At 41.3% G+C, this 16,830-nt stretch overlaps 1 protein-coding gene across 2 annotated transcripts; it reads right to left on the minus strand.

The window, feature by feature from the left end:
• Positions 1-523: 523 nt before the first annotated feature.
• OGFRL1 (opioid growth factor receptor like 1) lies at positions 524-15,520 on the minus strand. 2 transcript variants are annotated; one of them, XM_066359081.1, is made up of 7 exons: positions 15,132-15,520; positions 10,932-11,018; positions 10,684-10,762; positions 7,588-7,666; positions 7,429-7,495; positions 7,175-7,320; positions 524-3,023 (listed from the first exon to the last, which is right to left on the minus strand). In XM_066359081.1, exons 1-7 carry the CDS (start codon positions 15,381-15,383, stop codon positions 2,360-2,362), a joined length of 1,374 nt encoding a protein of 457 aa, XP_066215178.1. In that variant the 5' UTR covers positions 15,384-15,520; the 3' UTR covers positions 524-2,359. The 2 variants fall into 2 exon arrangements, with proteins under 2 accessions (XP_066215178.1, XP_066215177.1); XM_066359080.1 differs by having other exon boundaries at positions 10,684-10,765.
• Between the last annotated feature and the right edge of the window lie 1,310 nt (positions 15,521-16,830).

The following is a 16,830-nucleotide window of genomic DNA, read 5'->3' on the forward strand; positions in this document are numbered from 1 at the left end:
TTTCTGTAAGCATATGGTAGTTTTTAAAGATACCAAACAACAAAGTCAAAGCCAGGAGGTTGTTTCATATCTAAGACACACATAAATATATATCTATAGATTTTATTTTAAAAACTATTAAATGTACAAAGTATTCTTAATAGAAAAAAATTCAGACACTCATAATTTTTATCTGCAAAAGAAATAATGTCCTCTCCCTTGTTCTCCACTGAATAGTTCTCATAAATTACTTATAGATTAAATATAGGAATCATACTGTTACATGTGAATATGCATTTAAAAAACAACATGGTGGGAAAAAGCCACTGTTTTAAATGAAAGCCAGGCAGTTTTTCCCTTGAGACAAAATGTTCTCAAATTAAATGGTAAATCCAATCAAAACCCTAATTAGGAATAATATTTTAAAAGTTAAATTTTGAATAAAATGTTTTGATGTTTAGGTGTTCTGATATACTACACTTTCTAAGTAATTCTGATGAGATTCTTTTATTTTAGTATCTGTCCACTGTTTACTATCTTAATATCTGGTCACAAGTTCTTAACATTATGCACTTAGAAAACAGTCTAACTTCTTTATCATGTATGCAATACTGCTAAGATATTTTGAATTAAATTAATTGTATTCCTACAATTCAGCCCAATGTGACAACTTATGCTCACTACCTAACCCTACAAAACTGTTTATTGAATCCTATGGAAACAATGCTACAAGCACCATATTAGAGGGTCCATGTAAAAAAAAAATGAAATGCAAAAGCAGACATGTGTCTCCAAATCCTAATGATCACTCGACAAAATAGTAGAAAGCAAAAATTGGTATATTTTGGGAACCAAAAAGGGTAAATGTTCAATATTTATTGGAATGATATACAACATGAGTGTTACTAACATTCATATAAAAAAAAAGTCAAGTTTGAGCAACTGTGATATTTCATGTAAACTTCAAAGCAATAAAATCATATTTCTAAAGGCATACTCTCGGTGTGTTTATTTTTAGAAATGCTCTGCTTAAAATCCTCTGATCAGTAAATGTAACTGAAGATGATATATGATGTGATTAAAAAGATGACATAGTAAACATTCTCGGGGGTAAAAGTGATAACTTTTCCTAAAAGTCTAAGAGACATACAAAAGTCATTCTTTTCTAAATAAAATAAAGGGAAAAAAATGTATTCATTGCTTTAACTGTACTTGTATGCATACTTTGTTTCTCACCAGTGTTTCTGATTTTTCCTAATAGTTAAAATATTACACGAAATAAAATTATTTGCTCTTCACCAATATTAACACATTAAGTGCTTACTAAATCTGAATATATGGAATTTCAACTGTTCTCAATTTCAAGGTTTGACAATTTAGAGATGAATCAAATTGTAATTCTTTTTTAAAACGACATGCTATGAACTAAGCAATATTATTAATTTCAGAATCCACATAACACTGAGATATTCCTGGTTTCAGGGACCACTGCCTTGTTGCTAGTACAAGAGGCTTGCATTTGAAAATAACCAGTTTCCTTTTATTTTTAATTCTTTAGTCATTTACACTCAGAAACAAGCACCGAATTTATATGGAACAGCCACAGAAGGCAAAATTCTTTTCTTGGGTGTTTGCATCAAAAAATAAATTTTAAGCACTTAATAGAGAAAAGCATTTTTATTACTTTAAGCAAAGCAAATTCTCGAAATCATACAGTTGAAAGTCCCCCTCTGTTCCATCCGTTTAAATTTCATTATAGGAATTCATCCGGATGCACCCAGAAACGCACAGGCTGGCTGACTGAGGGTGGGAGGAGGGGGGTGCGGAGGGAGGGGGCGAGGAAAAGACAGCAGGGCTGGCATGGGGCTGGGGAGAGGACAAGGACACCATTTCAGCTATCAGAAGTTTAAAATTAACATATCTATGTGTTGTGATGAAGGAATGCAGATTACTTTCTGAATACATTTGAGAAGACCAGTCTCCCAGCTTAAAAAAAAATTAACCCATAAACCAAGCAAAGGTGTGGCAACATCATGAAATTATCCTGCTGGTTTTCTTCAGGTAGACTGTCACCTCTCAAAAGAATGTATCTGATATCCCAAATACTACAGGATTGTTTCTAGACACATGAATTTGTATAGAGTAGTGTTTGTAAACTCGTATCTTAAAAGTGTTACAGAATACACTCATTTATTGGGTCTTGTCTTAAAACATCTTATTAAACTTACTGTCATCCAAGATAAAAAACAACAAAAAGCTTTCAACATAACTCACCAACAGTTGGCTACAATGTGCAATGTGACCTGGGTTCCTCAGGATAAACTATTATATTAGCACTTTTCACCTCCCTGACCTAAACTGCTCATGGGTTTCTGATAATTCACTCTGATCGTACATCGTCCTGGGAACCTGTACTTCCAGGATTTTCACAGTCTTTGTTATGATTTTCACCTTCTTCCTCTTTTTCAGGAGGTGATGCACTTTTTTTCTCTGCGGCAGCGTCTGTTGTTTTTTCTGGTGGAGAATCTGAATTTTCGGCATTCCCATCCTTCTCCGGGTTCCTGGGCCTGGCAGCCTCCCTGCTGGGCTCTGTGCTGGGCCTGTCTGTCTCTTCTCCAGGCTCTCGAGATGCTCCTTTTTTGTCTTCAGCTGTTTTGCTGTTTACATGAGCAGCTGAGGAGGAATTTTTGGAGTCCTTCGATTTTTTGTGCATAGAAGTCTGACTGTTAGGACCGGAGGCGGGCGGAGAGGGCATTTTCTGGGCTTTGCTTCCTTCTGACTCTTCCTTCCTCGGAGGCCCCCAGATGAAATTCTCTGAGGGCGTGTAATGTTTCTGGGCGAACCGTAGGAGCTTTCTCCTTTCTCTCCTGTCTCTAATTGTATAAACAAAATACTCCAGCGCGCTCTGTTTTATGTTGGGAATAGTATTTTCCACAAGAGCTTCGTGAAGAATAAATTTTACAAGAGGAGATTTAAAACTTTCATATCCAAGCTCACCGAGGCTTTTAAGAATACGGGTGATTCTTAAGTAGTTGTGCTGGGACCTGGAAGAGAGGATTGAATAAAATGAGGGGGGGGGGGACCAGGGGGAGGGAGGCAGAATAAAACTGACTGGGAAAACATTTTTCATGGAACTGTAAGCCATAGAAATAAGCCTTGTAATGACTTTACTAAAAGTCATTAGAGACACCCAATAAGAAAAATAAATTAGAAGGCATTGAACCCCTATTCCTCAGTGTAAGGTCAATCATGTGAAACTCAAACACACAATATACATTCTTCTTGTTTCTTAAGTTCTTCAAATTTGAAAAATATTTAGATTAAAATTTATTCCCACTGATGTTGAACTGTTTCTTTCTTAAGTTCAGTGAGGATGAGTGACCTACTAGAGTTACTTATTTTCAACAACAGCAGTGTACAGTACCTGTAACACGTAACCAGTACTGAACTTACACACAATAGGAGCTGTTAACTGAAAGGTATCATTTGCAGTATCAACTGGTCAGCAAAATCTACCATATTAGCCAGCTCCTAAGAAAAGCCACAAAAAACCAGTCTTCCTTGCTAGAACAATTCTGACAAAAAATGCAACACTGACTTATTAGCGGAGCATACTGTAACATTCAAGAGCATGGGCTGCGGAGTGAGACCTGAGCTCACACCTTGGCTCTGCCGCTCACAGCTATGTCAGACGGCGATGACTCGCGAGGGCTCCGATCCTCTACCCTCATTTGCTGGACTTCACTGGACTGTTGTAAGAATCAGATGAGCTGATAAATATACAGGCCATGTGATACTCAATAAATAATAGATACTATTTAATATTAATATTATTATTATTTAAAGATTCGGTATTAAGAACCACCATATTTGTACCTATCCTACCTTAATAACTTAATTCTCTTCCATCTCTGGCCTTTCGCTCCTCCTCTCTCCCTAGCAGAGAATTTTAAATTTTCCTACCAATGACACTGATTCTGAAGATGTCATTGCACTGTCAACTTTTTCCTGTCCCAGTATTAAGGCCACGACCATGAATGCTTCCCAATCCTACTTTATCACAATTCATAATCTACCTCCCCACTTCACTCAGCCCAATAGTTGCCTCATCACACATGGCTGGCTGCATCCTAAAGGAATCTTCAACTACTGTACATCCATTAATCATGTGTTGTCATCAACAACCCAGGTATTTGTTTACCCAATACTGCAACACAACCATAACTATCACTGATTTCTAACTTCCTATAACATCTTTTATACCTCAGACACTACACTTTACACAAGCATGGCATATACCTGTCCTGGCTTCCAAAAGTGCTTGGAGTATTTCACTTAGGAGTAACTAGTGACTTATTCAGGAAGAATGGAGAAGGATGATATTGAATTATTTGAGGGAAACGAGAGTGGTTCCATGGTCTCATATTTTAATAAGAAAGTTTGTTTGGACAAAACAAAAGCCTTAAGGATTTGGGCAGTTTTAACTGTCACCATCCTCCGGGATGTTTACCAAAAAAATATTATCTTAATATTCAATTCCTTGAAGATTCAAAGGGTAAAACATAGCACAGATATGTTTCAGTCTTATGAATCTATACTTTTTAATAGTTAGAAAGTAGGGGTATTTTGAGACACAAATTCAGGTGAAGTTAAGACAATGTCCCTTTAAATGGCAGGTGGCTTGGTTGCTAGGTTAATATAAATTCTGCATACTCACAATTTAAGTGATAAAACTCTTGGGCAACATCTGCCTCATAAGTCTATAATGATGGGAAGTAGGGAAAAGTGAAAGAATATATTTTTTAAATCCCAATGAGGAGTTACATAGCACAACAAAGTTTACTATATTTGCAACCAGCTCAATTTCACATACCCAATCCAAGATAAAAGGCCAAAATAAACATTCTGTACACATTTATCTATAGTTATACATTCTCCAATTAAAAATATTTAAGTAAAAATTAAAAAGGACCAAAACTTGGGTTGAAGAGAATAAAGATCAGGATTATGGGAAAAAAATATAGAAGAAAGAAGTTGGATGTTTCAAATACGATTTGAAATAAATGTCACAAATAAAGACAAAATGGAAGGCAGAAGAGCAGCTAAAACCCCCCTTAATCCCGAAGCAGTCTTTGGGGTTATATACAGCAGATAACAAGAGAAGCTAGGCTTCCAGACAGAGGTAAGGGCTCAGGTCGTCAGGAAGACCAAGTCGATGAAGAGAGAATACACAAAAGGCAAGAACCTGAAGACAGACAATAAAAGTCAGAGATTTCAGAGTCTACAATACGACTCCAAATGCATCTTAGTGATTGGTTTATATATCTATTCTGTCATGTTTGAAAATATTTCACCTCTTTCAGCCATGGGCCACTTGTTCAATGAACATTATTTCATTCAACATTTTTTGTCTGCTGGGCTACTTTAAATATGTAAGTTCCCTACCTACTCTTGGAAACTCAAGATGTCATACAAATTAAAACACAAATAAGTTATGACATTGAAGGATGAATCAGAAAAGAACCCAACAGAAGGGGGAAAAAATGGAATAGAAGTCTTCTTATAATCCCCTATAATGTGTCCAATCTAGTCAATACAGTTTTTTGGCAACTGAACCTCAAAGAAAAGTTGTTTTTCTAGAAGATTTGCTAAGGCAGTTAATTCACAGCTGAAAAAGCTCTATGCAATAACCTGGGAAAAGTAAGAGAGAGACAATGGGTGGTGGAAAGTGAGGAAGCTGCAGGAGGCGGAGGGGGAAGACATGACAGGGAGTTCAGACTCCCCTCCCCTGACTCAACCCAGGAGGTTATCTAACCAAAACCTTGAGAAGGGCCCTATTTCCAGATACCAATTAGAGGATCGGACAATATAACACCATGGAGGATAAGGTGACAAACATATGCTCATCATTTATTCATTCAAGAAACATTAGCTAAACAAGATTGCTATTCCAACCAAGAACAGAGATTCTCTGAAACAATAAACATGAGTATATGAAAGATGAAGTACTATTCAGTCCTCTCCAAAGACTGACTTCTACCATCCTTCAGGTCAACACGCTACTTGCACACAGCTTTGACAGTATGACATAAGAAACTATCCAGAGACAGCTACCGGCATTGCCTAGTTTATATACTCTGCTTTGAGTGCCCTATTTAAATCAAATTTAACTTGACTTATGAGTTAACGGATCTTCTAATCAGGATCACAATGCGTTTCTGCCCATATCTTCAGTATTTTAGTACAAGCCACCATGTTATTAGTGTTGATTATAACTAATAAAAGTAAAAGAAAGGCTTAAACATTAATTAATACTTATTTTACTAAAGCAAGATAAAGGTTTAGAAAGACAAAAAAATTTTAATTAATTTGATGCACAAAATTCTGATTTGTTTTGGACAAAGAAAAATTTCTTAGGTAGTTTTAATTATTTTCTCTTAGCACTTGCCCAGGTCAGCTAATTATAACATGCTTTAAAACTGTTGGTTTTCGAGTTCAGCACTCATAAGTCACCTATAATTAAAAAAGGAAAAATAGCCAGTTTACATGTAAAGAAAATAATAAGAAAAAATAAACACTGGGTACTATAAGTATTAATTAAAGTTATAAGTATCTAAGCAAAAGAATACAGCAAATCAATTCCAAATAAACTGTTACAATTTCCTTCATAGGTTTTGAGAGTTATTAATCAAAAATGGCCTTTTGGTCCTAAATAGAAAGATTCTAATTTTTCCTCTTTTTTAGTAAAATGTATAAGAATATCTCAGTCTTATAAAACAATTTTTATGTCATAGGCTTAATTCATGGATTTAATCTAAGAAGGCACCACGCTTCAGGGACAGAAGCTTACAAGCGAGCAGAGGGATTCGGAAAACGGTGCACAAACAATAATCTAAACGCCAAGGCACAGTGGCCTGAAAAGGGGAGGAGGCCGCCCTGGCCGTGGGCAGCGGAGAGCCCACGGGGAAAACCAGCTCCAAGGCTAAATAGCCATATTTCTACTTGGAATTTCATTCTTTTTTGTTGTTTTGTTTCAGAATCTAGAACAGGGAATGAAATGCATTTCGGACTAGCTTCTAAATTCCAATTCCTGGATCCGTCTACTGGCTGTTTCCCTGACCCACGGAGAATTCCAACCGCGGGACGGGAACACGCAGACACCCTCCCCCGCGCCGACGGCAGGGGCTGTACTTACTCATTCAGATGCTGGAACCTTTCCTGCCAGTTAACAGCCCGAGCCACATTCCCAGTTTTATCAATCAGTTTTATTCCAAAAAATTCTAGCATCATTTTATAAGCCAGGAGAAATCTTCTAATTGCTTCTTTTGTTTTTTTGAATTCCTAATGAAAAGAAAGAGTCAGCTGCAATGATTCGGTAGTAACCAGGCCAATAAAAGAAGTATATATATTTTTGGCCATATCATATAAAATAAAATGAGCTTGCATTACCTCAATTTCATATGTAGTTAGTTCTTTAGCATAAAAGTTCAAGCCTTGTTCTCTCAGAGGAAAAAGCCTATATTTTAGAAAAACAATATTTTGACATTAACATCTGGAAAGCACACATGATTAAATAGGACAGGGTTCAAGAGATATTGTATAACTGACCACTGAATGTAAGTGTGGTTATGCTCCAGTTTTTCATAATCTCCTTTCCACTTATTTAGGACTTCTTCAATGTAAACACCTAAACAGTAAAAATTCAGAAAATGAATCAGACATTTAAAACATTGTTGAAGGCATTTTAAGATTTAATCACTTAAGCTTTATAATAAAAGTTTTTCAAGATTAATAACGGCACACAACAATAAAGTTTTTAAAAGATGAATTCCCTATGATATATACTGAGTTATATAATAAATCTCATTAAAGAAACCTGATACCTCAAATTGCAGAAAGTTCTATTGAACAGCATAACTCTTAAGCAGTGGTTGACAAACTACAGTCTGACATCTGTTTTATAAATAAAGTTTTACTGGAACACACCCATGCACAAATGTATAAAATTCATTTATGTATTTTATACTAGAATAGCAGAGTTTAGTAGCTGCAACAGAGACCATATAGCCCACAAAGCTGAAAATATTTACTATCTGGCCCTGTACCAGTCCTGGCCCTAAAGGGTCATTGAGTTCTTCAAACACTAAATAGGATCAATTTGAAATAAATCTCAGGAAAAAAGAAAGAAATGAGAGAAGAGAAAGAGAAGGAGAGAAGCAAGGAAGAAGAGGAATTAAAAAATGAAAGAAAAAGTTATTGAGTACCTACCATATGTTGGGTCCATATTAATATAGCATACATCATCCACCTTAATCTTCACTGATCCCTCCCAAATTAGTGTTATTACCTCCATTTTACTAAGAGGAAGTTGCGTGATTTATTCAAAGTCACACAAAAATACAAGAAAAAATGTAGAAATAAAACACAGATCTTTCTAGTTTCAAAGAGTAAGCTCTCTTTACCACATTCTATTGTTCCCCTATAAGAATTTATAGTCTGACCAAGGGTGGCGCAGTGGGTAGAGTGTCAACCCGGATGCTGAGGTCTCAGGTTTGAAACCCTGAGGTCATTGGCTTGAGTGTACGCTCACCAGCTTGAACATGAGATTGTCGGCTTAAGCGTGGGATCAATGACATGATCCCATGGTCACTGGCTTAAGCCCAAGGTCGCTGGCTTGAGCCCAAGGTCACTGACTTGAACAAGGGATTACTGGCTCGGTTGGAGAATGAGCACATATGAGAATGCAATCAATGAACAACTAAGGTGCCGCAACTGTGACTTAATGCTTCTCATCTCCCTCCCTTCCTGGCTGTCTATGTGTGTGTCTCTCTCACGCACATGTGTATGCTAAATAAATAAATAAATAAATAAATAAATAAATATAGCCCTGGCTGGTTGGCTCAGTGGATAGAGGGCCCTGGCACATCCTGGCATATGGACATCCTGGGTTTAATTTCTGGGTCAAGGCACACAAGAGAAGCAACCATCTACTTTCCTTCCCCTCCCTCTCCCCTCTTCTCTCTCTCTTCCTCTCTCATAGCCAGTGGCTTGGTTGGTCCAAGCCTCTGCCCCAGGGGCTGCTGAGGATAGCTTGCCTGGTACGAGCGTTGGCCTCAGGTGCCGAGGATAGCTTGGTTGATTTGAGCAGGGCCCCAGATGGGGGTTGCCAGATGGATCCCGACTGGGGTGCAGGTGGGAGTCTGTCTCACTATCTCCCCTCCTCTCATTAAAAAAAAACCTAATAATTTAATTAATATTATTTCAATTAGTAAATAAAACAGTGTTTTATATAATGAATAAATACAACAGAACATTTTTTTCTCCAGAGACTTCCTTCCAAATCAGAGCAGACTTTTGGGACACCAGAAAACTAAAGACAAGTGAATCTAGCCACTTCAGCAATGTGAAGTCCTACCTCCCACTGGTGTGTTTTTCAGGGCACAGAACAGGGAATTCCTCCTCCAAACCCACTCCACCAGCCCTTAGCTATCCTTCCTCCAGTTAACTGACAAGACGGCAAGGTCCTGCCACTTGGAAAGTTTTGCAATCCGTGACCCTCGTTCCTGACTCACAATGCTATGGCTTTGGCTCAGTTCCTAGAGAAGCCAGCTTGGCTGGTGTGACCTGGATAAAATGAGGAGCCTACCATGAATCATAGCATGGTGCCTCAGTGAAATATGCGTATTACCATAGCGGCTGCATCCTCTGACAGAAGGTTTAGAAAAGACCTAGGAGGGCAACTGTGGAGTCGTGAAGGAGGAGGCAAGTGAAGTGTACTTGGCCGAGTTGAATGGAGAGCTGCTGTATGTAGTTCCCAGGATATTGGAACACTGAACTAGGACTGCTATAGCTCCCTGCCTCCTGAATCTGAAAGTCTACAGGAAAGATAATTCTAATATATGCATCACTTTTCAATTATGGTCTAAGTCAGTGGTCCCCAACCCCCGGGCCGCGGACCGGTACCGGTCCGTGGGCCATTTGGTACCAGTCCGCTGAGAAAGAATAAGTAACTTACATTATTTCCGTTTTATTTATATTTAAGTCTGAACGATGTTTTATTTTTAAAAAATGACCAGATTCCCTCTGTTACATCCGTCTAAGACTCACTCTTGACGCTTGTCTCGGTCACGTGATACATTTATCCGTCCCACCCTAAAGGCTGGTCCATGAAAATATTTTCTGACATTAAATCGGTCCGTGGCCCAAAAAAGGTTGGGGACCACTGGTCTAAGTAATTTTCAGGTATGACTTAGCAAAAAAAAAAAAATACTCTGGAACCTAGACCCAACTCTACAACTGAGTGACCCAACACATCGGCCATTCAAGATGTAAGGCCTAGGGACCTTAGATTTAAAACGAGAAAGCTGAATTTGATCTCTAGTGTCTTTAATAATCTAATTTTCTGTGGTTTTAAAACTGTCCCCTCCTTTCCACTCACAATAATGGTCCCCACTACCTTTCAAATAGACACTGTAGGCAGGGAGGGGGAGGGTATTGCTATTCTGCACTATGCCTCCAGAATTTGCCAAGTGGTGCTCACAACTCCAGGGTCTACGACTTTGGGGACACATTAGACTGCATAGCAAAGTAAATCAATCGATGAACAAATGCATTGAGAATGTACTGACTACGGAATAAACAAAGAATAACGAGGTGTACTTATTATTTACACTTTGCATTTTACCAAGGTAGCAGATTACTCACCATCTGGCTTAAATGGAATTTTATTCTTATAAAAGCGAAGATTGCTCAAGTCATTTTGATATCGGATATCTTTAAAGTTCTGCTAAAGGAAAAAATAAGTCAATCTCCAGCTTATGGACATACACAAAAAAAAAAGCACGAAGACCCTTCTTGTGCGTTTGCTCACTGGCAGCACAAAAGAAGAAAAACAGAAGGGAAATATTTTACATTCATTTTAGAGAAAAAAACCACAACATTCTAAACCTTACTGGGTACTGATGCCGGTATTTGTACAAATCCCTCGCAGCATAAAAACTTCTCTTTGGTTTGGCAGCTGCTTCAGTGGAATCGGCACCCTAAAACACAAAGTGAAATTCCATTCACATGTTGAGGTAAGATCATTTCAGTGAGAAATTTCCAGAACAGACTTAAAACAATGAACATCCATAAAGAAAGCCTAAAGAGTGTCGAGCTGTCCAGATTATTGAAAACATAAATGTTCTTTTAATAATGCTTACTAACAACATTTGTTGGCATTCTGTCTTCCTAATTTGAACAATAACATTTGTCCCAAGGTGTTTTACTAAATAAAAGCTTTGTTATTTACCACAAGTGTAGAGGGGCAAAGCGTTCTGGATCAATATCAGAAACAGAACTCGATATGAATTTAAGACATATATTTTACCATAGATTACACAAGTGATTCTGTGACCCAACTTATTTTAGAATATATAATACTAAAAAAGAATAAGATAAAAATTCAACATAGAAATTTGACATTACTTTTGCAATATTTAGCTGCATTTGGAAATCAAGTAATATTTATGTAATAAAAAGAGGCTTTTAAAACAAAATAAACAGTTTTCTAAACTCCATTCTTCGTAGCACTATAACAAATACACAATGGCATGACTAATCTACTAATTCAGTGATAATACAATATAATAACAAAAACACAAAGAAATGAAAAGCAGCTCTCAAATGGAATAAACTTCAGATTGTAGTGAGACTTATGTGGCATACTATTTATGTTCGAAAGAAGATTCCCACCACCATGAAGTACATTTTAAAATATAAGATGTAGGTCAATGCAATCAATTTACATTCTATATGTAAACTAAACATAGTACAATAATGGATAAGACAGTGCTGTGTATCCAGTGTCCGCCAGAACAATGAGGCTGATGACAATAATAAAATAGAAGACAAAGTTAGATCTCAACATCCATTATGAGCTTTGCCCCAATCCGTTTCTCATCATCCCCTACCCACATCTGTGTTGATAGAATGGCATCTTCTAAACAAGTTTTGCACATTGTTGAAGTGCTGTGAATCTCACTATTACTACAAGTTTAGAGATACTTTTAACACCACATTCTCTGATGTTTAACATTAGCTACTCTGTCATGTTACATAAGCAAGATAAAGCTTAAATTCTGGTCCTTGCCACGCTTCAAAATAGCTCTGCCTAGCAAGTTGCTGATCTATTTAGCCTGAGCTATAACCACATGAATCATCATCCTACACTTGTATAGGAAGCGCTTTTCCATTTACAAAGCATTTACATGTATAATATTTCATTTGATTCTTCTAACACACCTGGCTGGCAGTTTTAGCGTTTCCATCTTACAAACAAGGTAACACGGGCTTAGAGAAGCTGAACAAGACCCAGAGCTCAATGATACTGAAGGAACTAGAATCTCATGCTTTGGGCTCCAAGTTCAACTACTTAGGTAGAAATCCATTGCAGCTCCACTAAAAGTAAAAGATCACTACTTGGAAGCAGGAAACCTGGGCTGAGTCTCAATTCTGCTACTTATTTGTGAGGCCTTAAGCAGATCACTTAACTGAATCTTAGTTTTATTATCTGTGAAATGAAAGTAACAATTCATGCGCTACCTAATGCCCAAGATTACCATAAGAACGACTGCCTCCTCCAACTTCTAAATGTACCTTTTGCACTCTCTATTCCATCTCTTTTTCACCTGCCCAGGGAAGGATTCTGTTCCTTAACATATTTTTCCTATTTCCTGTATCATCAAAATCTCTCTCTTCTGACTCATTCCCCTCAGCAAACATGCTGTAGCATCCCTAATCCTAAACATACACAAACTTCCTTATCCCAAGTCCCCCCCTCAATTACAGATCCATAGTTCTGCTCCCTTTTATAAGTAAAACAGACACCAGAGTTGTTCATATTCCTTGTCTCCTCCTCCTCCCATTCTCCCATGACCTACCCCAACCAGGATTTCATCCTCAGAATGGCAACAGCACTTGAGAATGTCACTAACAAATCTCCACCTTACCCAACAATTTCTCAGTGCTCAGCTCGGGACTTTTCAGCAGCACTGGGCCCGTGAATGCCCTACTCCTTCCTCAAACACTGTCAGATACCACACCTACCCTGGTTTTCCTCCTACCTCATTGTTCACCCCCTCCCTCCCCATCAGCCCCTCTTGGCTCCGCCCCCTCTTCACATGCTGCTCTAACTGAGGTGTGCCCATTGCTTAGTTCTCATTCTTCATCACTCCTTGATTTAATCATCTCATGATTTTAACTACCACCAATCTTATATGCTGAGGACTCCAGTCCTGGACTGAGGTTCCACTCACAGATAGAATTAACTACTCAACTTGGACTTCCAATAAGGTATCAAACTCAAAGAGAATTCTTGATTTAACCTCTGAAGCTGCTTCCTCCCTAGACTTCCTCATCTGAATTAATATCACCATCACTTGTCAAATATTCACTTGGACTGGGAGGTGGCGAGAAGTAGTCAGTGTGAGGCAGACTTTTAAGGTGGCTCCAGTAGTGCTTGTAAATGAATGGACTGTGTGGAGTAGGGAACAAATGAGGTTGATAGTCAAAAAGCAAAATTAAAATGTAGAAGTTAGGTAGTGATACCAACAAGAAAGATTAATCATTAAAGGAAAAAAGGGAGGGCTGATATGGTCTACCATGTACTGCGGTTGACATTAACGGACTGAAACATGAATGATCAAATTGGTTTATACAGACGGGCCTGGTTCGCTGGATTGAATCTGAGCTGGTGTGTTTTGATAACTCAAACTTCTTTAGAAGGTTACTTAATTGGGAGACAAGTGGAAGGGAAGAACACAGAATAATACAGTGTCTAATACTCTCATGGTGTTGAACTCGCAATGCAAAATGACCTGCAGCAAACCCGAACACAAGGAGCAGAGCGATAGTCACAATTCCAACAGCTTCAAGACTATGATGTTGGGGATAGATATACTTGGGTCTGCACCGTTCTCTCTAGATCATCCTGAGCAAGCTTTTCTCTAGGCCTCAGTTTTCTTTAAAATGGGGATTAAAAACAGCAACTCCCACCCCACCCCCAAAATTGCAGTTGATTGAAATAACGTGTTTAGCATAGAGCCTGCACTAAGACTTTCTTTCCTACTGTTTCCTACTCTAAACAGCAGCGATCAACAAGGTGTTGGAGACAGCCTTTGCCTTAATATATATTTAGGGGGCTATTCCTCTAGCAGAGAACCCTGTGCTCACAGGTGACTTTGGCTCTCTTTCCCAGAGCTGATAAAGAGGAGGGCCTTTACATTCCTGGTCTCCTCCTCCTCCTCCCAGTCTCCCAAGACCTACCCCAACCAGGTTCTCATCGTCAGTATGGCAACAGCACTTGAGAATCTCCTTTAAGGCCTTTTCTTAAAGTGAAGAAAAACGAGCCTTAAAATACCTCCACGAGGCAGGCACACCACCTCGGAGGGTTGGTTAGTTCCTCCTTTTTCAAGTTTTCTGAATTATTTTCAGTTCCATCAGAGGTTACAAGGGATATTTATCTCCTTACTAACCTCTCTTCCAAATTGTGTTAGGCAAATGATTTGAGCACTGTTGGATCAACAAGTCCTCTGCGTGAAACAAGATTGTTGAAGAGTGCCCTGAACTCGGTGGAAAGACCTTACTTGGGGTAAAAGCTGTGGCGTTTGAACTTCGGATGGGGATCTTCTGCAGCACTTTTGGCGGCTGTGGACCCCCCGGAGGGGCGAGTGCTCGCTCCGGGTCAGCGGCGCTCCCCCGTATTCTGGGTAATTTTCACCAGTAACACGCACCAGACCGGTTTCCACAGCCTCTATTTTTAGACAGGTTCCTCCCACCCACTTCGTACCACCCAGCTGCGCCGCAGAGGCAAAGAAAACACCCATTCAAGTTAGGTTCTGCCTTGAGGTACTTCCTCGTCGCGCCCGCGATCAGGCCCCAGGTCGGCAGCGATCAGCCGCGGCGCCACCGGCCCCGCAGGCCCCCGTCCGCGGGGCAGCAGAGCGGCCGGTGACACCCAGGGGTCTGGCCGCGAAGGACCAGCAGCCGCCCGGCGCCCCTACCCTCCGCGCGGGGGCCGCTCGGCGCCCGCTCCTCTCGCCGGCGGCGTCCTTCCTCCCGGCGCCGGGGCTCGGGCGCCCGGCCCAGCCCGAGGCCACCCTGGGGCCGCGTACCTGCTCGGCGCCCGCCGCCTCGGCGTCCTCGGCCGGCGCGGGACTGGCGCGGGGCCGCCCGCCGGCTCGCTCCGGGGGCTCCGCGGGCTGCTCGGGCTCCTGCCCCGGGCCCTCGCCGCCGCCGCCCGGCCCCGGCTCCGGCTCCGGCTCCTCGGGCTCGGGCTCGGGCTCCGAGTCCGTCTGCCAGGTGGAGTCGCAGTCCTCCACAGTGGTGGGCTCGCGGAAGCTGACCCCGCCGAGCAGGTTGCCCATTGAAGAGGCGGCTGCGGGCTGGGCGCGGGCCGGGGGCTGCGGGCGCGGGCTGGGCGCGGGCTGCCGCAGCGCGGGGGCCGGGGCAGGGCCGCCGCGAGGGCGCTGGGCGGCAGCCTCGGCGGGCGCCGCCGCACTGCCTCAGCGCGCCGAGCGGCGGACAGGCACACTCGCGGGGAGGAGCCGGCGGCCCCGGGACCGCCGCCGCCAACAGTTGAACCCGCCCATCTGGTTCCTCCTCCTCCCCTTGGGCCGGAGCCCGGGGGAGCGGACTGCCCACGCCCGGCCTGAGCGCCGCCGCCCGCGGCTCCGCGGACACACCTCACTGTCCGCTGTTCCCTTCCGGAAGGCCTGCCCTCATTCGGCCTCTGCGGTCCCCTGGGGTGGATCGGGGCCGGCTGCCTATCCAGCCCCATCCTCCCCCATTCCCACCCCCGGGCGGAGAGCACTGGCGGGGGCTCCTTCCCACTGAGCGGGAGGAGTGAGTGAGCGCGCCCAGCTCCGGGAGGGCGGGCTGGGATGGACCCGGTGTCAAGGAGGGATCCACCGTCCGCAGGCAAGTCCTGTCCACACCGCTCTTTCTCCCTGCTGGCCCAGGAGGAAGATAAATTAGCTGCAGCAGAAGACGACAAAAGCTAATGGTGACCGGGCACCATATAAGCAGAAAACCCAAGCTATGAAGACTGTATTTAGGGCAGCCACCTGGAGTTTCTGTGCTGTAAATAAAGCTTTCTGACACCTCGTCTAGTGAGCAAAGGTCTCTCAAAACAAAATAAGCAATAACAATTAGACTTTCATATTGAACTGTGGACAGTTCAATATGAAATAATTGAAATAATACCCGCTCTAGTTTGGCACTCTGAGTAGAATGAAGACTCAGAATCCTTGGCCCAGTTAATGTTCTCTATATGAAAAGTGAGGAGTGGGTTGGGGGTATCTGTTATAGAAGTACTTCAAGATGAAACAGCATAATCGAATAAGTGGCCCAGAGAAGAGTAACTACTGTGAACTTTGTATTATGACCTAAGAAGGAAAGACTGTCGAAGGCAGCTATGTCTGTATGTGCAGAACTTGGCAGGTACTCAGTAAATATTTGTTGAATAGCAAAGGTTATACAAGATTAAATTGGTGCACTTGAAATAAATAGTTTCTTTTTTAGAATGGTTCATGATAAAATAGACTGAATCAAGGCCAACGGGGCCGTTTTAGGGGAAGAATCAGGTGAACAGGATGCTCACCCCACAGATAAGTCAGGATTTCCCGTCTTCAAGCAGGGCGGTGGGAGATGCCAGCTGTGGCTCTGTCCCTAATCAGCTTCTGACCTTGAACAGGTCACGCGGCTACTTTAGACCTAAATTTCAACTGTAAAACAGGAACAGCTGTTATCTCCGATGTCCCTTGGAGCTCTGACTTTGATCCATGACTAGGAAAAGTCTAAAAGTAATAGTAA

Source organism: Saccopteryx leptura, chromosome 1 (assembly GCF_036850995.1).
Source record: "Saccopteryx leptura isolate mSacLep1 chromosome 1, mSacLep1_pri_phased_curated, whole genome shotgun sequence".
Taxonomy (NCBI): Eukaryota; Metazoa; Chordata; class Mammalia; order Chiroptera; family Emballonuridae; genus Saccopteryx; species Saccopteryx leptura.

Excerpts from the sequence above, each read along its gene's own strand:
- OGFRL1 (XM_066359080.1), bottom strand. The coding sequence starts at position 15,383 with ATGGGCAACCTGCTCGGCGGGGTCAGCTTCCGCGAGCCCACCACTGTG. Across the intron at positions 10,766-10,931 it reads AATACCGGCATCAGTACCCA|CAGAACTTTAAAGATATCCG; the intron begins GTAAGGTTTAGA and ends TTTTTCCTTTAG. Across the intron at positions 7,496-7,587 it reads AACCACACTTACATTCAGTG|GCTTTTTCCTCTGAGAGAAC; the intron begins GTCAGTTATACA and ends TCTAAAATATAG.